The sequence below is a fragment of the Drosophila pseudoobscura genome, chromosome X, assembly GCF_009870125.1.
Source record: "Drosophila pseudoobscura strain MV-25-SWS-2005 chromosome X, UCI_Dpse_MV25, whole genome shotgun sequence".
Lineage (NCBI taxonomy): Eukaryota > Metazoa > Arthropoda > Insecta > Diptera > Drosophilidae > Drosophila > Drosophila pseudoobscura.
This window is the reverse complement of record NC_046683.1, coordinates 15,435,836-15,461,364: the sequence shown is the minus strand read 5'-3', so window position 1 is coordinate 15,461,364 and position 25,529 is coordinate 15,435,836. Positions and strand designations below refer to the sequence as shown.

The 25,529-nt window shown below is 46.3% G+C and overlaps 1 protein-coding gene across 1 annotated transcript; it reads right to left on the bottom strand.

Moving 5' to 3' along the window:
* Positions 1 to 14,695: 14,695 nt before the first annotated feature.
* On the bottom strand, positions 14,696 to 15,710 carry LOC6901308 (casein kinase II subunit beta'-like). Its single transcript, XM_002133973.3, has 2 exons — positions 15,043 to 15,710; positions 14,696 to 14,979 (listed from the first exon to the last, which is right to left on the bottom strand). Exons 1-2 carry the CDS (start codon positions 15,591 to 15,593, stop codon positions 14,904 to 14,906), a joined length of 627 nt encoding a protein of 208 aa, XP_002134009.2. The 5' UTR covers positions 15,594 to 15,710; the 3' UTR covers positions 14,696 to 14,903.
* Positions 15,711 to 25,529: the final 9,819 nt, after the last annotated feature.

Below are 25,529 nucleotides of genomic sequence, written 5' to 3'. Positions count from 1 at the left end.
TTGCTGGTATTTGAAGACATGATGCGTGTATAGGAATTGTTATACCCTATTTCGTTATTTTTATATGAAGATATAACGTAATTTATTAAGACCTTTACTCAAATTGATATTCTTTAGACATATTCAAGTACATTATTAGTATCTTGTGTATATTTATCTCGATCCTGATACCTACAGAGCCTTGGATGACATTCATTTTCTCAATTCTATAGCATTACTTTCCCTAGGGTATGACAATTAATGATGCCGGTAATCATTGTTGTCAACCGGTTATGACGACTAATTCCTGATTATTCTTTCTTCCGTCGAATATTCCCAGCTATATAGATCGCTAGGATGAGCCAGATAATTTTATATGGCTGATGAAGCAATTTTAATCAGGATTAACTACTTTTAAGTACTTGCATGCTTTTTGTTTTGACAAAAACACGGTTTCAACAAAAATGTTCAATAGTCGCAGGTTGTGACATCAATGTTGCTGGTAGTTGTAGACTCTTTTATTGTCAACCAGGGTATGGGCGTTTGTATACCGCATTTCGTTAACATTATATTAAGATACTGTTTTCCAAGCTGCTTTCAAATGTAATTAATAAAGGCCTTGTATTAGATTGCATTTTTAAGGCCTATTCATGCATTTGATTAGGTGTTTGTATATAAATCCTGATCCCAGTACCAGTTCTTAGTCTCTGTAAGAAGAATACTAATTGCAAAATATCGTTCAAAACAGAGACTGATTAGTTTCGGCATTAATTAGAGCCTGTGATGACAAACATTGTCTCAGTTCTACAACATCCTTTTCCGCCAGGGTATGTGGTCATGGAACTAGCAACATGTTTGTGAATGGTATTAGTCTCATTGTTGTCATCCGGTTATTACCGATTCATACCCGATTCAAATAAATACCGAAATATACGGTCTCATTTTCAAAATATACTGACGAATTATACATATTCCTCGTTTTTGATATTCCGTACAATATAACTAGTTTAATAGAACCCTCAGACCTGCCCAAATAATTTTATCCGATTAATGAATCAATTCTGTACCTGACTGGTCTATTCTTAGTACTTGCTTTTATTGGATTTCTATATACCGTTGAAAATTATATTTTACGAAAATGTTTGCACACTCTTTGCAGAGCTGGTTCGAGTTCGGTTCCGTTCCGAAACTGATTCCGCATGCATGATATCGATATGTTCTGTACTGCGACAGAGGGCGCCTGTGTTGAATTTAAATTTGAAATCTGAATTTTTCATTATTCTGCGGTTTTTTGTTTGCTTTGCTTTGCGACCAAAATTAGTTGCAATTAGCTTATTCCATGGCCAATCATAATTAGCCGCTTTAAAAGCCAACCAAAACTCATCCCCATCCCCCCTTTGGGGACACTAACACACGTTTTTTTGTTGTTTTTTGGCTTTCTTGCAAATAATCACGCTTTTAAATTTTATTGCTGTGGCGCGCTATCTGTTTGGGGTCCCGCTTTGTCTCCTTGTTTGGAGAGAGCGTTAAGGGTTACGAGAAGCGTGCTGGCATGCGACTCCAGAGTGGGGAGCCGGGACTCTGGCTGGGGATTTGTTTAGAGTCTCATTAGTGACGCGCACGATGCGATTTCGTTGTTGTTCTCCTACAGTGGACTTGTGGAGTGCAAAGGGGTGTTATGTGTTTTTGCGACAGTTTGGCATGGGAAGGAATTCTGATCAAAGGAGCCTGGAAATATCCTTTTGACCGCTGCAGATCTTCCTTTAAAGAATTTATAGTAAATAGCTATCGTTAAGTAATTGTTTGTTTCAAGGAGGAGGTGCACATTTCCACATGGATCTGTGTGATTTTTTATTATCCCAACCCCCCAACTATGTGTCGTCAGTCTACCTGTCTGCGCCTTGGATTGAAATTGGATTTATTTGGGTGCGGTCGCAAGGGGTTAGACGGTGTGGACTCGTTTCTGCCAGGAGATGCTTTCAAATTTGCATTGAGTTTTTAATTCTCGCTTTTTGGTTTTTGGTTTTCGTAACTGAAATTTTTCGTGCGTTTATAAAATTCGTCATTGGTTGACACATCCCTGTCACTCTCTCTGGCTCTCTCTGTGGTATGCCTCTCCGTTTCTCCCTAATCATTCCTCCCCAGCCCCCACTGCCGGCGAAGATTGCGTGCTCCATCATTAGTGCCGTTACTTTATGCTCTTCCGTTTTGGTATTCAGCTTTTGCTTGTTCTTGCTCTCTGGCTCTGCTGCCGTTGCTTTGCTCTTCCGCTCTTCCTTATTCTTTGGTTTGCCCTCCATTGTTGTTAGCACCCTTTCAGAGGGTATGACGATTTTGCAGCGCCATTAAGTGAAAAGAGACACGACCCTCTCATGCCATATCCTGTACCTAACCATAACCTGCAACTACAATTATAATAGTAAATTCCTCACAGATCACAATTCATTCTTTCCTTTCTATATACATGATTTTTAAGGTACTGAAAATATCCAACAATATTCAAATAATTCCTATAGCTGGTCTATGCCCATGTTAGGCGAAATTTCACTACAAATCCTATGACTAATGGCTTTGGTAGTGCAACTTGTACTTCGGCAGCCGAGGGAAGTGTTCCGCCTGGCACAATGTTGACAATTAAGTTAAACTTGTTTTCCTACTTCGTTTCGTTTCGTTTCGCCAATTTCGTTGTTCTTCCCCCGTGGATGTGGGGGCCAGCTCTGCCGTACGCCTGCCCTTAGCCCCCCCCCGCCTATGTCTGTTCTCCGTTGCTGGGCTGATGATTATCAAAGTCTTGTCGTCTGTGGCTGATGTGGCTGATAATTATGTGCCCCCTGCACGAACACGGCCACGGACACGGGCACGGACAAGGACCCGGACAGGGTCTTGGCCTCATCTTTGGAGAAATAAGGAATAGAGATAGGGAGCGAGGGAGCGAGAGAGCGAGGGAGCTGGAATTTTGGCATTGTCTGTCTTGACCCACGATGGCCATTTTGCCGGCATTCCTTTTATTGTTGACGTTTTGTTAACTTGTTTTTTCCTGTGTGACAGCGGCACCCCCCCGCGCGGCCTGGTCCTTGCCTCTTGGCCCTTGCCTCTTGTCGCTTGAAGAATTGTCGTCGAAAATTAAATAAAATTAATTACCGCGTGTGTGTTTGTGAGTGGCAAAGGAAGAGCCTCTGAGAGAGACAAGACAGCGCGACATTGCCTTGCGCCTGCCTCGGCTGGTTCTCCACTTTGTGGGACCCCCACTTTGGGGGTCGCCTCTCCAGTGACGCGTGCCGCTGGATTCACGCGCGTGTGCGTATGCGGGGATGTCAAGAAGCCGCAAGAAGCCGTCCTGTCACAGTGGCAGCCACAACACCAATTTCCGCCCAGACTTCCAGCCAGGCAGATCGCCGATGATGGATCACAAGGATCTTTGACAAATAAAACATAAATGCTGCAAGTAAAGTGTATGCTGGATCTTGGGACCATGGCATAGATGCTTCAACTATGGCGTACCGGATTGATCAAAGCCTCTTGCTAAGCTTCATCCTGTTTCTGTTGCTGTTCTCTGTGCCACACTGTGCCCCAAGGCGAGAGCGTGTCGACGGCATCTCCATCATCATTATCAACAGTTGCCATTCGGCTTTCTGGTGGGGCACTAAGGCATTAGTGGTGGCATTGGGGAAGAGACACACAGGCAGGGGCAGGGGCAGGGTTCATGGAGAAACAGGAGCCTGGTGCCAGGAGCCAGGAGCCAGGAATCGGGAGTCAGGCTTCAGGCGCTGGAGGCCAGGCCATCGACGGTGTTGCTTTAAATTATCTGTTCTTGCTGCCACTGTGCGCCTCTTGCCACTACCCCCCCCTGTAGCTACTATTTAACGCTCCAGTTTCCCCTCTCGCCCCACCTCTAATTTCTCTGTCTTTTGGTGCGGGGTGCGGGGTGGGGGTGGGTGCGGGGGCATACAACACATTGCCGCATTTGCTGTCATTTTTAGGCGGGCTTCTTGTGTCGTTTTGGCCACGTTTTGTAGACCCATTCGGTTGGTGGCGGAGGCGTGGCATTGGCACTCCTTCTCTCGATTCGCCTTTCTCTGTCCACAACTTCTCTCTCTTTGTGTCTCTGTTGTGTGATTTCATGCGTTTGTAGCTTTGTTCTATTTATTTTAACTTTTGCGCCCATCGTTCTCTCTACCGTTCTCGCTCTCTCTCTCTCTCTCTATCTGTCCCGCTCTTTCGTTGTCGCTTTTTCTCCTGCTCCTTCTCTACCTCTACCTCTCCTTCTCCTTCCCGCTCTCCGCTCTTTAGTGTTGGTTGTCATTACTATTGCTTGTTGTTGCCTCTTGCTTCTTTGTGGCCTTTTGACTTTTTAGTGCTTTGGCATTTGACTTTTTTCTTCCTGTCTTCCTGTCCCTCACTTCCCCCCTTCCCACTCCCCTATCTCTTTTGGGGATATTTCTTTTTTGGGTGGGCGTGGCAAATTGTTGTACATAGTTTTGTTGCTGTATATGCGATAAAAACGAAAATAAAAGCCAAAGCAGAGCAGATAAAATTAAATAGTGGCCAGAGACAGGACCAGGGACCAGGGACCAGGGACCAGATCCAGAGCCAGAGGCAGGACCCAGGGCAGACAAGGAGCCGCATCTAGGGACAACACGGAGGGGGACTTCCGGGCGGCACCTGTACACTGGACGGGGGGCATGGACATCCTCCACGTTCACGTACAAAAACTAATCGTTCAATTAATTTTCAGCGTGGGCGGGGCGCATGGGGCCCACCTCAACATGTCCAAAACAAGCAGCAAACGCAAAAAGTTAATGAAAATAGGTAGCAACGATTCCCATTCCGATCATATACCGACTATTAGGATACCCACTAATCCGACCAATCCGAAAAAGTCCTCCCATTCCCATTTCATCTTTCAGTTTCTTTCACTTCTGAGTGGCAAGCAATTTGCTCTGCTACTCAAAGAGAGCATAGGTATACGGGTACATAGGGGTACACCCAGAAGAAAGCGTTTCCGACCCCGTAAAGTTTATATATTCTTGAGCAGATTTTGTATCCAGATACAATCCTGTGATGTCTCCACTGATAGGGTATTTCAATTTTTAATAACCATATCTATCTGACCAGATTATAGCCAGAAGGTACAAATGAATTGGCAGTGGCAAATTCACTCTCTCACACACACTCTTCCTCGAGCAGTGTGTGGCCTCTGGCGGAGGGGAGCCATACTGACTAAGGATCGAGTATAAAAGTAGAGCCGCGGCCCTAGCTGCGATACCCCATGGTTTTTTCAGTGTAAGAAAACACCATTTCATGATGAAACCGAACGAAGAAGGAATGTATTGTGCGTGTTCTGGGATAGCCAAAAACCGAATGGATTTCCATGCGTCCACCGATGCGTATACGTATCATGCGAGTGCTGAAGGCCACCGAAAAAAAGGCACTTGTACAAGAGCCGTTTTTGCAACGCAAGGAAATGTAACTTCTGTTCCTGCTTCTTTGTTCTGGATGCAATCATATTAGGATCGAGTACTTATATCTGAATTGCATGCATAAAAGATTCTGGATTTTCAGTACAAATTACCTAAAATCCGTCACTGCATTTTTTCCATAAAGATATCAAACAAAATGTGGATGTCATCTGAAAGATATATTCTACACCCTGTAATTAGAAGAACCATGGAAAATGAAAGTATGGAAATAAGTCTGTGGGCAGACAGACCAATAAGTAGCTACGATATAGCAATCAAAATCATCATTCTCTCTCTGAAAGGGTATAGACACAACAAGCAGATAGCCGAAATGAAAACTCTAGTAGAAAATGAGGGGCAACAAAAGGTAGTTGACGAGTCGTGGAAGCCCCCCTCCCTCTCTGCTCCCCATTTCACTCTGCTGTACATCTGCAGTGTAATGGGGTGTGCGAGGACGAGTGGGAGTCAAAAAAAGGGAGGGGGGAGGGGGAAGGGGAGAGCAGGAAGTCTGCTTCTGCTTCGGCTTCTGCTGCTGCTTAATTTCTTTTGAGCACAAAACAATTATCAATTAATGTACCGTTATGCGAGTGTGCGTGTGCCTGTGTGGGTGTGTGTGTATCTGTGTATCTGTGTGTACTGATGTGCGTACGTGCATGTGTGCGTGCGTGTTTTTGTGTGTTTGTCTGTTTCTGTTTGCTTGGGAAATGAAATTGTTTGAGCTTACTTTGTCAAGCAATGGAGGGGAAAACGCTTCCCCCCCCCGAAGCGATGAGGGTTCAGGGCTGTTGAAGGGGTAGCAACGGTTTCTAGTGGAGCCTGCCGCCTTCTGTTGCTCTGCTCCCCCTGGAGGATGGCCAAAATGAAGTTTATTTGTTTGAGTGCTCGGCAAAATGTTAATATTTATCGCAGGGAACACAAAAAGAAGGAAATCCAGTTGAAGAAAGGGCTTTGACGGCAGTTCTTTTCCTCTTTCGCGAGGCTCAAGGAAAGCGATTTCAAATAGTTCGATAACCAGCGATATCAGAACGATAACGATTATAGTACTGACTGAAGTTCTTTAAAGCTTTCTTTATTTGTTGGGGCAGGTCCTGAGATCCTACCAATCGTCTGCCCAATCGATGCTTCTCTTATATTCTTCTTTTACCATCGAAGGGATAGATTTTAAGATCTCCAAAAGTCTCATCGATTCAATGGCAGAACTAGTACAGTTGTGCTTCTCCACTTGCGGACAAGGAGGACTAGGAGTGGGCTCTATGTCTATGTGGTTCCTCAATGGGATTACAGAGCTCTCGGTCGTCCGCTTAGCCATGGGCCAAGGAATTAAGTCATTAGGCCAACAATTATGGCAAAAAGCTGTCGACCAGGCCCGCATCCATGCATCGTATGCAAATGTGGAAATGTGCGATGGTTTCGATTCGATTCGATTTGAGAGCCGAGCTTCCGAGTGTCCGAGTGGCCGAGGGCCCGAGTGGCAATGCAATTGAAGTCGATACGATTCGATTACCAAATGCAATTTCGTTAAATTTCAATTGTATATGATTGTTATTTTTTTATTTTTGCGTTTTATTTTCATTTGAAAATTACTTTCTTTTACTTCTATGCAGGCGGCTCGATCAAGAGCAAAATTGCCACGTTACGAGGAGGAGTTGGAGTTGGAGATGGAGGTGGAGGCGGGGGCGTAGGCGGTGTAACATATCGCAACATGTCAGAGAATTTTATTGCATTTGATTTCATGCTCCATTCGAGTATGTATGTATGTAGATACATTTGTTCATATTCATATATAGTATTAAATATCCTTTGTTGTTCGGGAAAAACACACACTCGCACACACAGACAGACAAACATCCGAAACACGGTCATTCCATACCATTTTGCCAATGTTTTTTCAACTGTGCATTTTATTTATATTTGCTTAATTTGACTGTATTTGCATTGTTTTTTATGTAAAGGATTGCCCTGGTTGGGCTCGCATCGCACTCGCAACGCACTCGCACTCGTACTCGCAGCTCATGTTGTTGCTGGCTTGATTTCAAATTCCTTTTGAAATTGCAGTTCATGCCTGTCCTGTCCGGATGGTGTCTGATGGGATGCCGTGCGAAGCAATGCGTTGCAGTGAGGGCTCCTGGCCCTCATCGGAATGCAGTTCGTGTGTGTATGGGTGTGTGTATGGGTGTGGGTGTATGGGTGTGGGTGTGTTTGTGGTTAGTGCGAAATTCGAACAGTCTGCACTCGTAGAGCCCGTCTAACATTTCGAGCAATGATATGATAATCAATATCAATATCATTGATGCTAATTGTTGCGTTTGGAAAATTGAAACCGTAATTGGCATTTAATTGTCTGTTCGGGCATTGCCTAACGGGCATTTGTGGGGCATGAGTGTGCTCATATTACTGCCTAACAAATGGACATTACATTTCCTCAAGGCCTAAATTGACTTGGAAAGACATCGGCAATTCATTCTTCTTTCTGAAGGGCAGCTACTCGATCACCTGTCTAGTCAATCAGTCCTGAGAACTACACCAACCACTCCATTTTTGCATCTTCAAAAGATCGGCTAACTGTTTTTTTGCAAACATAAATCCACACTGGAAGAGGGGACTCGTAAATACACATAAATAGTTGAAAATCCATATTGTCTACACGCGCAATTATTGTTTTTGCATGTCACACACACGGTGTGTGCGCCTATGTGTGTGTTTATGTGCTTACCAACACATGTGCAAAAGCATGGATGTTTAAACCTAACAACTCCTAAGCTTTGAGTCCGTTTCTGCCCGCATGAAACAGGGACACTGTACACACACACACTCTAGAGAGAGACAGCACACAGACGGGGGGGGGGGAAAGAGAACAAGAGAGCACACCCAGAGACAGAGACAGAGACAGAGACAGAGACAGAGAGTTACTAAAAAGACTAAAAGTAAACTTAGGAAAATGTTAATTAAATTCCAACAACGAATCAAGTAATTTACAACGACCAAGTAGAAAACCCCAAAGCACCGTTGGGGCAACGGCAACTCCCTCTAAACACACACACACACACACACACTTAAACAATCCTGTTGGCACACATACAGATGGAAGCCGTGCGGCATGGCAATGTGGCATGACAGTAAAATACGGGAAATGCTTTAAGCTAACTGTATTTTCGTGTGCGGCTGATGCCCCTAATGCCTTCTGCTTTCGCCCGCCTCCATCTCCAGAAGCATCCAGGAGTACGCAGCCAGGAGCTATCCGGCTGCCTGAAGCTGCGTTCTGCTCCCAAACACACAGCCAGCCGACAAAATCCAAATACCACATAAAGTACAACGAATGCGGAGAGTATAGACCGGAAAGAATTCATGCCAATTGTGTGCCAGTTGGGGACTGAAGAGGAACGCAAAAGAATCGTAAATAAGAAAGATCACAGAATGGAAAGATCATTTTCGTAGGAATCCAAAGGATGAGGGGACTCTCCATGGAAGGTTTCTGGTATTGAATTGTGCACCAAGCAAAATGACGGCTGTCAGTTTTGTCGCCTGGCGATGTTCATGCGATGAGCCGGCTCTTCCAACCGTTCTAGTCCTTTCTTTTGCCCATCTCCCGTGCGTCTTGGTCCACCAATTACTTTGGACTCGCTGTGTGCTCCGTCCCGCACCGCACCGCGCCGCGCCGCGCCGCCTTTGTTCCCGCTCCTTTGTTTGAACGTGCGAAATGAGTGCAAAAAGTCGCCTCAAGTTGTTGGCCAGGTTAGGCCGCTTCCGCACCGCAGACGCGGCGTGGCGCGGCGCACGCCCAGGACACTGCGGCTCCAGACTCCCACACTCCAGACACCATCCTCTGCAGCTCTCTCTGGTGCAGGGTGGGGGGGGGGCTCCTCCAGTTGGGCAAACTTCAAAAACAAAAACGATTTCCCGCCGGCGGCAGCGTTGTGCGGAATGGCTGCCCGTCGTTCTCTCTATTGTTGAGGGTATTCCCGCTTTTAGAACAGAATGATCTATCCTCAAGGTAGATTCAAGAGACAGATCATTTTTATGGTCGATCACTTTAAGGCGATGCTTGCTTCGCTTGGTTCCTGTTCTATGGAGGACTGCTCTGGGAAACTTGGGAGCCCAATATAGGATATAGGATCGCGTTGCTTCTACAGGATACGCCTGGACTCGGCTCCCTCCTGTCCGCTTCTTTCATCTCTTGTTTTTTATGTTGTCGCTAATGACGCAACAGTCGCGACTGGGGATGGTGGGGCTGTATGCTGTGTGCTGGGTGGGGGGGTGGACATTTGTTGACTGGCCCTTAAGGGAGAATCGAAGGAAAAAATGGCACAGCCTACTCGTACCACTACTCCTCTTCTAGTGGCGCCTCCACCCACTCCTCCGGGAACATGAGTCCGAGTCCGGCTGGCTGGCTGGCTGTCGGGTCGAGAGTTGCAGAGTGTTCTGTCTGAATGCTCGAGGGCCTTCAATTGGGCCGATCCAGGGGGTGCCGGCCAGTGGGGCAGTGGGGAGAGAGGGTGGCAGATGTGGGGGAATTTTTGGAGTAGGTGTAATTGCTGGTCTGCTGCGGCCGGGCCCAAAAGTTAACAACACAATTTCGTTGGCAAATAAAAAACAAGTTAGTTAATCCCACAACGTGTTGAATTTAATCAGTGACCAATTTTTCACTTACCTCTCCGTCCCAATCGCAACCACTTGCCCCACCACCCCCTCTTCACCACCAACTTTTTTTTCGCCCGCATTTGGTGGAAATTTTCGGTTAGATGAACGCCCTGGGTCATCATGTCGAGCGGATGCTGCTGCAGAGCTCCCTCCCCCCCCCCCCCACTCTGTTGGGCATTGTGTGTGTGTTTGTGTTTGTGTCTGTGTGTGTGTGTGTGTGTGCTCCCCTTAACCTTTCTTTGAGTGCCCCCTTTGCCGCAAGGATCCCTTTGCACCTCTCCGTCAACCTAAAACCTCCTACTGTCTGTCTGTCCTCTATGTCCTATGTGAGTGTCCGTGAGTGACTCGGAATGATGCCTCTCGACCCAGTTAGCCGATTGCCGCTTCTGGCTGGGATTTGGCACAGCGCCGAGCTTTGTTGTCAATAATTGCATTGATGATGATGATGATGGCGATGATGACGATGGCGATGCCGTGATGGGCGATGATGCTGAAGGGCCACGGCCAGGGGCAGGCGGTGCGGTGCGGTGCGGACTGGGTATTAATTGGGCTTTAAGCAAAGCTTAATTGGTAATTGGCAGACGGGTGGGCAGCCAGAGGCCAGCAAGAGGAGCACAAATGGAGAAAGAAAATGCTGAGCAGCAAAGAAACGAATGAAAAGAGTTAAGTGGAAGGTGGCATGGGCGTTGGACTGGGGAGCAAGTGGCACAGATAGGACGAGTCAGGTGTGGCCAAAAGGTGACTCCGATCTCTAGCCAAAGCAGATGCCAGAACACAGAAAGCAAATGCTGAGAAGCGCAGGAAATAATTAAAAAAGAGTTAGCCAAAAGTAGAGAAAGAAACGGCCATAACCAATCGGAATCCAGATACCTCTGGACACAAGGAGCGAAATTTCAAATTTGAACAGAGTAAAAAGGTGTCATGACGTGACCCCGACCGCTAATTCAATCAGCAGACACAGCCTCCTCCTTCAACGAGAATGTTTCGTTCCGGCCCTGTTGTTTACGGGCTTACAAATTCCACTGATTGCCGATGCCCAAAAGCTCCCCGTCGCTACACATGCGTCGGTTGAACGGTTATGCAGAGGGGGGGAGGGGGGAGGTGCCACAGGAGCTGAACAGGCTGAAAAATTAGTACAGTAATCCCCCCGCTAAGACTGACAATTAGATAATGCGGCCGGGGCTTAGGCGACCTTGTTGCCTCCATTGTTGTGGCAACACTTCAATCTCCAGCTCCACCTCCACCCCCACCTCCTCTTACTTTTCCACTTAATTCGGTGTCGATGGCCCGCGGTGAGCGAGTGTCCTCTCATCTAACCAAAGTCGTCCCCCCATGGTGATTGCTGCTCTTCTGACGGCGTTTATCGTCGGCGCCTAATGAGCCATGGAACTTAATAAGCAAACACTTGTAATTACTTCTTCCCGGGACAGGGACAGGGACCGGGACCGGGACGCGTATGGAGAGCCCATGTGCCACAGAGTGTGGCCTGAGTGTCGTGTGCGTGCGGCATGGTCGAGCACGAAGCTGGCGAAGCTCTGCCGGCCATAAAGTGTGATTCGTTTGGGAGGGTATCGAAGGGGGGGATGTGTCAGACACGGACATGGGCCCACGGTCATGGACAAACACACGGCTGGATTCGGCCATAAAGCGCGCATAGTAAATTGAATTTTGTTGCCTTTTGCGGCGACCTCCGGCTCGGGTTTGATGTACGCCCTTCCCCACACTCTCACACTCTAGCAGTCCTATACTCGTGTGCATGTGTGTGTGGCAAGGACACACTGGAGTAACGCATTGGAGCAACAGGACCTGCTTTACGAGGGGCTCTGCTCAGCTACTCGGGCCATTTTAGGTGGCACTCTTCTTTTCAAGTTTATGTGAGGTTATGTTCAGTTTATGGCTGGCTTACCTCCCCTTCAGGGGGAACGGCGCAGCACCGTCCGTGTCTGGGTAAGTGCTGCAAATTATTTGGATATAGAAAGCTAGGGACAGGACAAGGGTTGGCGACACAGACACCGGGTCCCAGTTGATCAATTTGATTTCATTTTCAGGTACAGACACAGCCACAGGAAAAGAACAGGGACAGGTACCCGTACAGGTACAGGTACAGTCAGGCATAGTACATATGGTAGGTATAATTTATCCTTTGCTGCATATTTTCCCTTACATTTATTACATTTCTCATTCGCTTTCAAATCCGATTCAAGAGGCTGTGGCCATAACAGATGCCTGATCTCCCCTCTATATATATTATGTCTGCTGCTCATTTGTCATTTCTCCATACTTGCACGGACTCTCCTCACGCCATATTCCGAAAGTTTACCCAGATTCCCGGCGTCGATTGGTCAACCGTTTGTTCGGTGGTCATTTCCGCTGCGGCCAATTGATGGCTGATTGGCTGCGATGGCTCGGCTTCGCTGCGTGTGGGTGGACCGCTGCAACTATTTGTTGCATACTTTATGTCCCAGCCCTGCCCCGTCCGCGGCCTGCGCCTCTACTTTGGCTCTGTCACCCAATCGACAGCACACGCTCAAAAAACTTCGATACGCGTAACAGCCGCATCAGCCCACCGTCATCGTCATCGTCACCGTCACCGTCATTTAGCCGTAATGCCCCTTCGTGCATGCCCTTCTTGGTCGTATTCGTATTGCCTCTGCTGGTTGTTATGACGCCGGACTCGTGTCCGTTGCTTCCACCTGTTGGCTGATCAGCTGAAGGAACGCCCCAGTCGAAGTCTGGATTTCCTTTCCGCAAAGCCGCATAGGGGGTATAGGGAAAACATACTACGAAGAACGAAGCAGAACTGCAGGAAAATGCAATATGGAGTGGTGAGAATATTACAAAACAGAGAAAGTACAAACACTAATTAAACTAGAAACATTTCCAGATCGTATTGGAAATTCGATCGCCATTCCGCCATTTTAAGGCCTCAATCCTGGTATGGAAAGGTATTGCCCGACATTGGCCATATACTCATTCGGGATTCCTTTACCCACCGCTCCCTTGGACTCCCTGGGCTCTGGAAAATTATTGCCTTTCACAATTACAATTGTAATGGAGAATGAGAGTTTTACGGGAGAATTCAACTTTTGTGCGTGGCATTGAGAGGCAGCCAGAAAGGCAAAATGCCGTCTTTTGTTGCCTCCACCGTCGATGCCGTCGATGGCGATGGCGATGACGATGTGGATGTGGATGTGGATATCGATGCCGATGTGGATGCGGACAGGACAGTCGCCAGCAGATGCCGCCAGTCGCCTGGTTATGGCTGCACTTCCTCCCCTTTGCAGCCAGTCGCAGTCACACAGCGCCTTCCATATGTCGCCTGCCATTGGGTTCAATGCGGGCTTGGTTTTTGTGTCCTTTTTGCCAAGTGCAACGGGAATTGGTATTGCCATGGAAACGGCACAAGGGAATGCACATGGAGATGCAAAACCAGATACAGATGCGAGTGCGGATACGGGCGGACCTGGACCTGGAGCTGGAGATGGAGATGGGAGTGCATCGCTGTCATCGTCGTCGCTGTCGTCGCTGTCGTCGCAGCTTTTGGGCATTAACCGCGCTAACGATGGAAGCCGGCGAAGGGTCGGGGCCTGCAATAAAGTCAGTTGACTTTATGAACGCATTTGATTGTTTTGGCCATTTGCATTTGGCCATTTCAAGCGACATTTTGCTACAAAACGGACAGCAAGAGAATGGGAGAATGCTTGCCAGAATGGCGTAAAAGATTGAAGGCACACGATATTGTTGGTAGAATGGAGATGGAGAAACGTAAGGGACATTATTTAGAATACCAATATGCCGAACATATGGTTCAATCCTTAACCTAATAGATCTTTGAAGCATTTTTCGTTTTATAGAGCATTAACGATTAACGAGATGGAGTTGGACGGCAGTCGGGACGACCAACTTTATAGCGTATACAAAGAAAGTGCCTTATTTAAACAAAGATACATACATATGTATATCCTATGATTTGTAGATGCAGGAATCAGCTTCAGCGGCACAATATATACTGATTGACTATCAGATGTTGTTTGTTTGGGGTTGTGCCATGTCCTTTTAAAGGAAAAACGGACCAAACCTTCAGGTTTCAAAGTAATTTCAATGGAAAGTGGATCACACCTTCAGCGTTAGTCGATGTATATATGCTTCTTGCGGGATCCTGTGCACACAGCTTGAACTGACAAATATTCGCGATTCTAAGATGCCGATAAACTACATATATCCTTTAATTGGAATAGAGGATTTCGACAGGAAGACAAAAGCAGACTGCGATCTTTGTCTATTTTGTCCCGCAATTGCCTGAGAGATGGGGAAATCACGACCTCTAGTTTGATCTAATGTAAGTTCGTTTCCATTTCCATTATACCCTATCCACCTAATGACCTACATACTTGATTTGACCCTGTTTCTCTCTTATCTCACACCAACAACAGCCGTTATATCTCGCTCCTCTCCGACAGGCGGCAAAGACTGTGTGGGAGAGAAAGAGTAAGCACGTGGAAGGACTACCATAGGCATGGTAAATTAATTTGTTCCTTCTGGCCCTTAAAATCTGTTAGATATAGTCCTTCTCTATGATTCTGAAACAAAACTTAAAACAAACTCGCCAGATTAGGAGATCTGTTAGATACAGTCCTTTATAATTCTGAGAAGCAACTTGAAGCAGACTTGTTTTAGTGTAATGTTGTAGGATTCAGCACACTGTGTAATTGCCCTTGCAAGACGGACAGGGGAACGGAAACACTTCCGTTTCTTAATACTAATCGACCTCATTTATGTTAGCACGATTTGATGCACGGAGAATTTCGTTTTGAGGCGACACTTCTTCTAAATATCAGTTTCGTCCAGGCTCTTTTGTGGCCCAGTGCGATATGCCAGTGGATGGATCTTGAACCCATAAAGTCTGGGGAATCGAACGGGTATATGAATAAAAATTAAATGATAAATAGACAATTTTTCAACCCACCTGGGCACAAACTTGGTCTTTGAACGCTTGGGTCGCGCCTCCGGCTTGACCATGAACAGCATTTGGGGGAAGTTAGTGCCGAAGAAGGCGCCATCCAGGTTGCGATGGCGACCGGACTTCGGAGTGTAGATGTCGTTGCACTTGGGGCAGTAGAGACGCACCATTTCCTCGCCGGGAGTGTCGCTCAGGCCGATGGGCAGCACGTGCTGGCGATGGCAGAAGACGCGTGGGCATGTTCCAAAGACGCCCTTGTGGAACTTCCTGATCATCAGATCAATGCCGCGATCGGTGAGGATGAAGCGGGCGTGGATCATCCCGTAGAGCTTCTCGGCGCTTTCGTCCACCTCGGAGTGGGTTCCATTATCGGAGCGGGACCCTGAGTTCAGGTCGAGGATCACATCGAGGGCGCTGCTATAGTTTCTCAACTCCGTGTCCAGGAACATCAGGTTGAACTTGTCGCGGATGTACTCCTCATCCACGAATGTAAAGAACTCGTTTCCGCGCTGCTTGCAGAACCATTGTATCCAACCGGTCTCGTCGGAGTCAGTCATTTTTGTAGAATATTTTATTTTCGTCAGAGATCCGTAAACAATAACTGTATTTCGGCCTCTCTGTTGGTGCGAGTTTTTCCAGCAGGACTACTTGATTGATTCAAAATCACAAGATCTGGTTTCGTTTTCATAGGCTCCTTGGCCTATTCAGTTCAGACTATAATTTTTCAATTGATATTTCCAAGCCGACCTACTATGATGCCGAACAAAAACGGAATGCTTCTTTTCGTGGAGATTCATGCCAGACACTCATGCGATGTGTGGAGGATGCGGATTAGTAGTGGAGGAGTTTCTGGATCATCAAGCGACAGTGTAAGCAATCAGTATATGGGGTATACGACTTGGGGAGCCAGCAATGGATAACCAAATGTAATTCCAACTACCAACATATGTATGATTATGGTACAGAAACCTATAGCTAATTTAAACCATGTTTGCAGGAAGAAGTGGCGAGTCTGCTCAGCTTGTGGCAGGATATTTGGAGTGCACAACGAACCAAATAAAGTACAAAAAGCTTCCATTTAAACTCAAAATTTGAGTTTATTTGAAATACAGTTCAAATGAAATGGCTCGAAAATAGGATTCTGCACATCTCAAACACATGTCCAATCAGTTGGGGGAGCAGTCGTACCCAGACAGAGCATGGGAAACTTTCGTCGAGCAAAAAGTTTGAATTGGTATTGACCATTAATCACTTATTGGTGAATTGAAAAGATTGAAAGCGTTCTATGAAGATACTGTATATACAGCGCAAATACGAGTACGTGTGCAGGGTATGGGTACTCTTGTATAGCTAAATGAGGGACTTCTGGGCGAAACAAAAAATACGTCCCTCACAGACACTAGTCCGATTGAATGGGCCATGGTAAAAGTTTCAGTAAAGCCGTAAATGCGAGCGTAAAAGCCAAGAAAAAGACGAATGGAGCGGGATGGAACAGAGAGAGAGAGAAAGAGAGAGCCAGCCGTAAATAAAAATCCAAGAGGAATGCAAAACACAGTCAACGGAGCCACACATACTCGTACGCGTAGGCCCGGCTACGGCTACAGACATGCTCTAAAATGCGCATCCAGAAGGAGAGAGTGTGAAGAGGACACACACGCACATGCATACGCACACACTGAGACAATAATCAGGAGGCAGGCTATGGCTCTGGCTCTGGCTCTGGCTCCTGACTCTGATTGTGGGCTCTGACTTACTCCGGGTCCTGGTTCCTGCTACGGCATCAGTTACGGCTCTGTCTCTGTATAGGGCCTTGACTGCCATTTGCAATCTTCATTTCCATCATCATCTGCGCATCTCTCGCATCATAATCAACATGAAAATCAAATTTGAATTTATGAAGCACCAGAATGGTGCAGAGCGGTGGAGCAGTGGCAGGAGCACGAATAAGGAGCAGCAGAGGGAGTGTGCTTACATTTCCTCATTTTGTGTGCTTTTTTTTTTTTGGTTTTTGGTGCCCTTTCAGTGGGTTTTATGATTTTGAGCAGATGGTTGCCAAGCACAGAGGCATCCAAAATAATATATACCTGCCATAGCTTTGTATAGAACGATCTCTTGATAAATAAGTACTTCCAAAAGAACCAAGTCATCTCCTAATCGAACAGCCATGTATAGTACAACATAAAGATTTCATGGGAGCGATTGAACTGTAAGTGTATTAAACGCTTCGGGGCCATAGGCCAGAGTTCCTTTGTTGTTTTTTTCGTTGTGCCAGCGTTGTTGTTGGTGGGGTAATAAGCGGCAAAACATGCGTTGCATTCAAGCCACATCGATGTGTGGCTGGGAAGGGAAGGAAAGCGAATGAATGCGAAGGGCAGACATAGGGATACCACTAGATATCCCATATCCCAATGGGGGCTTCAGTCTGCCTCGCCTCATTTATTCATTTGCTGCAATTACATTCGTTTTCCTTTGCCCTGCTCCGACATACATTCGGCATTTCGCGTCTGCTGCCGTAGCAGTTGGAGATGTTGGTGTAGTTGGTGTACTGGTGTTGGTGTCATTTGCTGGTTAAATGAAATCATTTAGCATAGTTTTCGGCGCCCGGTGGAGGAGCCTTTACGACGTGCCATGGATTGAGGGTCATGTTGATATTAAAGGGAATATGTGTGGCATTGGAAAAGGGAGCCGTCTGGAGATATTGCGGCAGCGGAAAGGAAGCGGGTGGATGGTCCGAGTGAGATACATAATGATGAGTTGGAACTATAGGAAGAGTTGCAAGAATGGGACGAATGTGGAGAAAATAAGAAGAGTGGATATAAGCTTAAAAAGAAGATTGGACAAAGGCCCAAAAGCAGAACGGTATGAGATAAAGTAGCAGAAACTTCAAAGAAAGTACAGACATTTGCCGAAGTTTAAGAGAGTTTCAGAATATCACCGCAGGGAAGGGAAAAAAACAAATAAACATTTGATCCCAAGACTGTCAGATTGGAACCCAGAGATGCATTCAGGTGAAAGCAATTCAAGAAAGGAGCCATGAAATATAAAGTCAGATCACCAACGACTTGAAGTCATCATCCATAAATGTTCTATGTGGCTTCCCTCATGTTCACTTGAGGCCTATTTAATTCCATTTCCTATTAAATTAGTGCCTCCCCTCCACTCCACTCCACTTCATTCGCCTCTTTCATCTTCTCTCCTCTCCTCAGTATCTTTCTCTTTTTCTTATAATAGATTGAATTGAAATTGGACTTGGTCTTGGGGCTGCTTTGTGTTTGATTCTAATCTCCTTTTGTCGCTGTCTCGTCTCACGTTAAGCAAACATTACGTATTACGTATGTACACTTACGTCATATACTTTTACGTTTGATTGTTGCTCGGAAAGGTGCCAGTGTGGTGTGTGTGTGTGAGTGCCCAGGATAAGTATCAACTAAGCAGTGGAAATCTGTTGTTATGGCTAAAAAGCTCAAGCCCACGACCTGCCCTGTGCTCTGTGCACTGTGCTCTCGACTCTCTCTCATCCGCCTCCGCTCTTCTCCCATCTCTTACTGTTTCTTCTGCTCCAAAGTATATTGATACGAAGGTGAGCCAGCACCCGCGGTCCTCGTGCTCAATGAAGGTAGCTCTTGGGGACTGCCTTACCTTCTGCTTAAAGTAGCTTGCAATACTCCCACTTAAACCGCCCCTCTATCGCCCTTTGGCCCACACTTCTCTCTTTTCTCATGTGCTAAACATTGTCAATGCCATTGTTCTTTCTCTTATTGTGGGCCAAAGCCATATGTGTTCCTGTCTTTCTCTGCGTTCTGTCTACGTGTGTGTGTGTGGGGGTGCTTCCCCCTCTAACCCCTGTCTCCACACCCTTATCAGGCACTCTTCACCCCTCGCCGTTTGCCTGTCTGTGTTTGGGTTGCTGTTGACTTCGTTTGTTGTTAAGTTTATCTCGCACTGCACTTGTCTTGTTCTTATCTGGATCCTGCTCCTTTCCTTCGTCTCTGGCTACCATTTCTCTCTTTCCTCTCTTCCCTGTCTCTTGCTCTCTGTCCCTCTCTTCTCCTCCTGGAGGAGGCTCTTTCTCTTTCTCTTTCTTCGCCTCTTGATGCCTTTGTTGGGACCTGGAGCTGTTGTTCCTATTGTTGTTGCTCCTTTGCTGTCAGCTGTTGTTTGGCCTTTTGTTATTATTTATTTGTATTGCAGAGTGAAGGGTTTGTTCCCCACTCTCCACTCTCTCTGTCTCTCTCTCTTTAGCGGCACCTTCTTCAAGGCCAACTCCCTGCCATATTGGCTCGTAAATTTCTTTTTTTATTATCAGTTTAAATTTAATTTATCTCAATGGTTGAATGGGAGTGCTGCACAGACCGTTGTGGTGCAGAGAGGGACTTGCTGTGGTGTGCTTTGGTTTTGTTTGTTGTGTGGGGTCGCAGGTTAGGGGTGTGCGGTGTGTGGTGTGCGGTGTGGGGTGGTGAAGGACAAGTGCAAATGAACACATCAAAATCAAAATGCCAAAAACCCGACGAGCCCCGTAAAGTATGTAGCACAAAGGACGTGGGATAGCCCTGTGTGTGCGGGTATCTGTGCCTGTGTGGTTGTATCTCTGAGTCTTTCTGTGCGAGTGTGTGAGTGTGTGAGCGTGTGGGTGGGTATCGGCGTGTGGTTATATCCGAATGTGTGTGTGTGTTGCCATTGCTGATGCTGTTTTTCCCGTTTGATGCGTAACTTTTGAACTCATTTTATCGTTAAGATTTCGTTTTGTGGCCTTCAATTTGAATTCTTTTCGCTTTTGCTTTCCCTCTTCCGACTTTTTCCCTTTTATTGGATGTGTGTGTGTGTGTGTGTGTGTGTGCGAATGACCCTTTGGAGACCTATTAACCTAGCGACCCCTCTCGGTCACGCCCTACGAATACTTATTAGACTGTAATCAGCTTGTGGCCGGAAAATGGGCAACTGGTGGTCTGGTCATCCAGCAATTGCTTTCTGCCACCGCTTCGATTTCGATTCGGGCACTCTGATTGCGAGGGCTTTGGTGGCGTCCATCGAGGCCTTCGAGAAAAGAGTCGGGAGCGGGCAACTGTTAATCAGAATGGGGCCCAGATGGAAGCGAAGGATGGGTGTAATGGTATGCCGTTGTGGGTGGTGCATCATCAACGGCAATTTCAACTATAATTTTCATCTAATTTGAATTGATTTGCCTTTGGGACGGAACCTGATCGGATTTGGGAATAAGCTTGGCTATCATACCCCCCAAAATGATATGTAAATGGGAATGGGGGAATATTTTAAATTTGAGAGGGAATTTGTAGAACCCCCAAAGGTGTTTATATGCACATATATAGTAATCGTCTAGGTATATGGAAATTTCTGTGGCTGATAGATTGACTGATCGTATACTCTGTGCGGATAAAGGAATAAAGATTATTATTACATTGGACTGTCTCTTTTTCCATCATGTCCAATGATCTTGATCTTGATCTGCATATTTTTCTATAGTCATTTGATCAGTAGCTTTAAGCCTTCTTCACTTGGAATCTACAACATTTTTCCAATTTCGTGGTCTTTGCTTTTACGAGTATAATTCGATTATGAAGTCCTTACACTCGATATATTTATGTAAAAGCAAACAATCTATGGCAGTCATCATGTTCTGCGGCCTCCGCTTCGTAGGCCTAAAGGACTTTCATCCATTCAGCTCGGCCACCATCCTCATCCTCCTCCTCCTCCTCCTCCTCCTCCTCCACGTATTCCAACAATTCATTTATATCGATGCATATTCTGCATCGTGGAGCCTGTGGAGCCACAAAAGCAGCAAAGAGCAAAAACAATGTGAATCCTGTTCGGCAATGGCTCTACCCTCCTCTGTCCCATTTGTAACCCAAAATCTCTTTCACGCTCTCTATCGCTCGCTCTCGCTTTCGCTGCGGGACTCCGCCCAGGCTCTGTCCAGCCGATGTCCAGCCGATGTCCAGGCTCTGTTCTGGTGAACAACTGCAGCAGGTTCCGTACTGGAATTAATTTTGATTTCCTCGCCATCGCGGCCACCCCCTCCCCGTTGGAAAACAGTACCGCTACCACACTACCCCTCAATGCCCGCAATGCCAATGCCCCTGCCACGCCACTTGGCCGTGCCTTTTATTGTTGTCGGCGTTGTTTGTTGATTGCCGTTGGTGGCTCCCGATGTCGCTGCTGCTGCTGTTGTTGTTCTTGCTATTGTCATTGTGCAATTGAAAGTCAAGCCATTATTTTTTTTCCGATTTCTCTGTATACCCTCGCCGAAGGGTGCATCAACAGGCAGAGCAGAGAGCATTTGCTATCCCTTTATCTCTAGCCCAATTGCCGATTAAAGGTTGATTTTGCAGGAGAGCTCAAACAGGATATGCCATTCGGATAAGCTGCTGTTAAGCAATGATTTTTCCACTCGATGCTGCTGTAAAGTCTATCCCCTTGCAAGGGTATTGCCTTCTTCGATCCGATGTCGCGGGCTCCTGACTTTCTTCCTTGCTTTCTTTCTTGTTTTTCGGTGTTGCTGCTGTTGTATTTTGTTGCCTGCATTGTTCTCCACTCGTCGCCAGTCAAAGGCTATCGCCGTCTGCCTAACAAACAGAATAATGCAGAAAACGAATTGTGGGTGGCAACGCAGTAACGTAGCAAGCCAAAGGCTCTCCGTCCCCTACCCGCCGTGGCATTGGCAGCAGCAGAAACGACACTTGCCTGTTCATTGTTGTTAATAAAATTGGCAAGGAATGTCAGCGATTTCATTGTAAAAGAGTGCGCAAAAAGAAGTAATAACAACAAGAAGAAAAGTGTAGCTTTGAGGGCCGGAGCCTGGAGTACCCTTTCAGGGTTAAATGTATACTAAAACAAGGAACAACACATCTTATTTATGTTATTTCTGAGATACCCAATGGTGAGGGTATGAAATCATGAAATGAAAACCCGAGGATTGCGGCTTTAAGCTTCTGAGTGTTGCTTAGAAAGGGAGGGGAACAAGGGGGCAACGGATGGTGGCGACAACCAGGGGAAATGCCTTATTAAAACCTCAGACAGAACTAAGCTGAGGCTAAGGACATGCCACAAAGGCAGCCGGTAGAGTTTATTAGGTTAATTCGTTGCATAATAGCCGGCGTTGCCGGTGCCACAGCCCCGTGGCTCCCGACCGGTGCCGGCGTCATTGTTGGCTGCGAACAAAGAGCCAGGACGGTGACACAGAGAGCAAGATCGAGAGCTTAACGGGCAGCTAATAGACGGAAGATAAACCACGACGCGTTCGGCAGTGGGAATTGTCGGATGTACACATGGACTTCTGGAAAGCCCTTCGGAGAGGCGCTATGACCCAATCAGCTGTCTATACCCTTAGCATAGCCAATATTCCTAAGTGGCTAAGTTACTAGCAGACCTTTGGGCGTTGTCCACTGTCTAAAAGCCTCAGCAATCACTCCAATGCAAGGGATGCGGCTATTTGCATATCCAATGACTAATCGATGGGCTTCAACAGAGTGGGACATGTGCATGTGTGTAACCCAAAACTCGCATTGTATGGCAGGTAACCTGCAATCTGAACAATGTAACTGCCAGAACAATGCACACATTTCCAGGCAGAAATTAGTAAGGAGAAACTTGCCATAATTAACGCAATGTAAAATCAGCTTAAGTCTGAATATGAATTAACTTAAGCTGGAAGCTGGAGCTCGAAAGGGAGAAGAAAACGAGCAGATTATGTGCATGCCAATCGATTTCACGGCGTCCCATGGTGCGTATGCGTAATGCGATAAGTTTCACTCCGGGATCCAGCGACAGGCACAGGCACCGACACAGACACCGACACAGACACAGCCTCTGACACAGACGGGCAGTTTGAGTAGTCGACAAGCAAACAACGCATTTAAGTCCAATACCCTTTGACCATGCAACAACAAAACAACAAAAAGTAATCTCTTTCTGCGATACAAAAACAACAAGGGGCTGAGTCCCTTTTGAGCCGACCTGAAAAGCAGCGACACGTGTGTCCATCCACAACTTTATAAACTTATAAGCTTACCCTGTTCCAGGTATGACCCCAGGCCAGGTCATGTTGCCAACGCCCATGCTCACGTCCATGCCGCAGTCCACCGTCTCCACCGGCTCCACCGGCTCCACCTGAGCGCAAACAAAAGTTATACGAACATTATATGAAAACATTTGATTTCCTCAGCAATTCCATAAAAAAACACAACAGCAGCTCAACAGGTTCAGTTGGCCATAGACTTTTCAAGAGGATTATGGGGTACATTCAACGATTGATAGTTCTCCCATCTGAGACTTGCGGAAGAGTGGCAGCTGTTGTCAGAAATATCTGAAATGGAATAGCACTATCGTAAGTGTTCTGAAATACTGATGTAAGCTACTAGTTTTAGATGGTAGTCCTCCCCGCCAGAGCTTTAGAGCCATAGTATCCGAACCATAGAAGATTCTACAGCCGCGAATAGTTTGGAATGGAATAAAACGGAATATTCTATTGATTGTCGATGTTGATTACTCGTACAAAATGGGTTTGTAGTCTTGATTGAGGCACATAATCTCCATGCAATCGCAGTGGCTGTTTGGCGGACCTTTGCGATTCAGGCAGATGGTGCTGCCATCCCTTTCCCTTGCCCACTTTGTGGCAGCTTTCCGGACCACCGTTCTCGAGCGTGGCCAAGGCGGCAATGGCTGGCTGCGGCCAATGTCTAGACCAAAATGGCATTCATTGTGCAGCAAATAAGTCAAAGCGAGCGTGTGAATGAAATAGAAGTAGAAAGGGAGAGGGAAAGCCAAAAAAAAAATATAATCAGCAAATACTTAGAAAGCGAAGCTAAACAACATGAAAAACAGCAAAAAGCGTAAAGAAAAAAAAAAACAAAAAAAAGCAAAAGCTGGGCAACAGGGAAACAGGGAAAAAAGCAGAAATGGAAACAGGAAAAACAAGAAGAAGGAAAAGTTGGACAACTTTTGCTCAACTCGGGCGCAAAATTTCCGTTCAATTTCAATGAGCTGGCCCCACTTCTGCCCCTCTGCCGACGCACCGAGTCTGGGCACACTGCTGCCTTCCCTCTCTCCCCTGCTCCCCCACTAATCCTCTCCCACATTGCGCACTTTTTGGTTTAATATGCAAATCGTATTTTGCAAAACTTGCTGCATACTTGAAGGCGCCGGCTGTCAAGAGTTCTCAGGCCCCTGTAAGCAAGCACTAATTAGAGAAGCTGTTCCACTCCACCCCGCACTTACAATACAATAGCCACCACCTACCCCACTCGCTCTCTCTCTCTCAACCCTAAAAAGGGCAATCCCCTAGAAAATGCAAAAATGTTGCCTACTTTTTGGGAGCTTCCACCATATTCGGGACGAGACCCGCAACAGAACAAAGCCAGAAAACCATTAATAAAGCTTAAACAAATGACAATGTCACACGCGACACATCAATGAACAGAAGCCACCACCGCCCACAATTGTAATTTAACTCAATAAAGTGGGGTTGGGGGTGGTGTTTGTAGAGGAGTGGAACAAATGCAAACGAGCAGACCAGCAAACCAGCAAGCGAACATCGAGCAAACAGACAAACATTCTATGGTATAGGTGGTACTCAGAGGAGCGAACAAATATGCGCATGCAACAGCAACAGCAACAACAACAACAACAACAATAAGAACAACAGGAACAGCTACTGCAACCAGAGAAATTACAACAAAGTGCAGGAAAGGGAAGAAAGAAAAGGAATGGAATGGAAAAAACGAAAAGGCAAAGGAAGGATGGGAAAAAATGAGAGCCGACAGGAAAGAGAAGGCTGAAAAGTCGCGTCCAGAGGATACCCACTGAAGTGATTTTGTTTCAACTCTTTCGCAATCTACCTAAAAGAAAGTTCCCTTGAAAGATCTCTCAAGAATGGACATCATTGCCGAATCAAGGTGCATTCGATGAGGCTTTCTTGGACTCGAAGGAATGCGACATCTTTCGGAGTTGCTATCATGTTGGGATAAGTGGAGTAAGTCAATGCTGATTGTCTCATTCAATAATGCTCCCTAATGATAATAATTCCAACAAATATGAGGTGATTTCTATCTATTATCGGAAGATATCCGAAAATCAGAAGATATATTCAAAATTAAGGCCTTTGAATGCCTGCCATTGAGTATAGCTTGGGCAAAGTTATGGTCAAGTTGGGAGAGCCCCTCCAGCCTGTTTATATACAAAGACAAAGAAAACTTTCAAATCAAAATATGTAATTTAAGCAATGAATCTCCATGGCTGAAGGAACATGCCACGCAACTGTTACATATGCCCCTAGAAACCAATATATACTTCATACTGCTGCAGAAGCGAGCAGCGAAAAAAATCTGTGGAAAAAAAGCAGAGGAAAAAGAACAAAAATCGCTGTTTGGCATTCTCATAGGTTGCAGTGCATTGCATCAGCAGGAGCAGCAGGCACGGCAGCAGAAGCGGCACCGGCGGCAAACAAATTCTAAAAATGACTGAACAAACGCTTTGATTTA

Coding starts and splice junctions, on each gene's coding strand:
- LOC6901308 (XM_002133973.3), bottom strand. CDS start 15,593: ATGACTGACTCCGACGAGACCGGTTGGATACAATGGTTCTGCAAGCAG. Junction 14,980..15,042: donor AAGACCAAGTTTGTGCCCAG/GTGGGTTGAAAA, acceptor TCGATTCCCCAG/ACTTTATGGGTTCAAGATCC.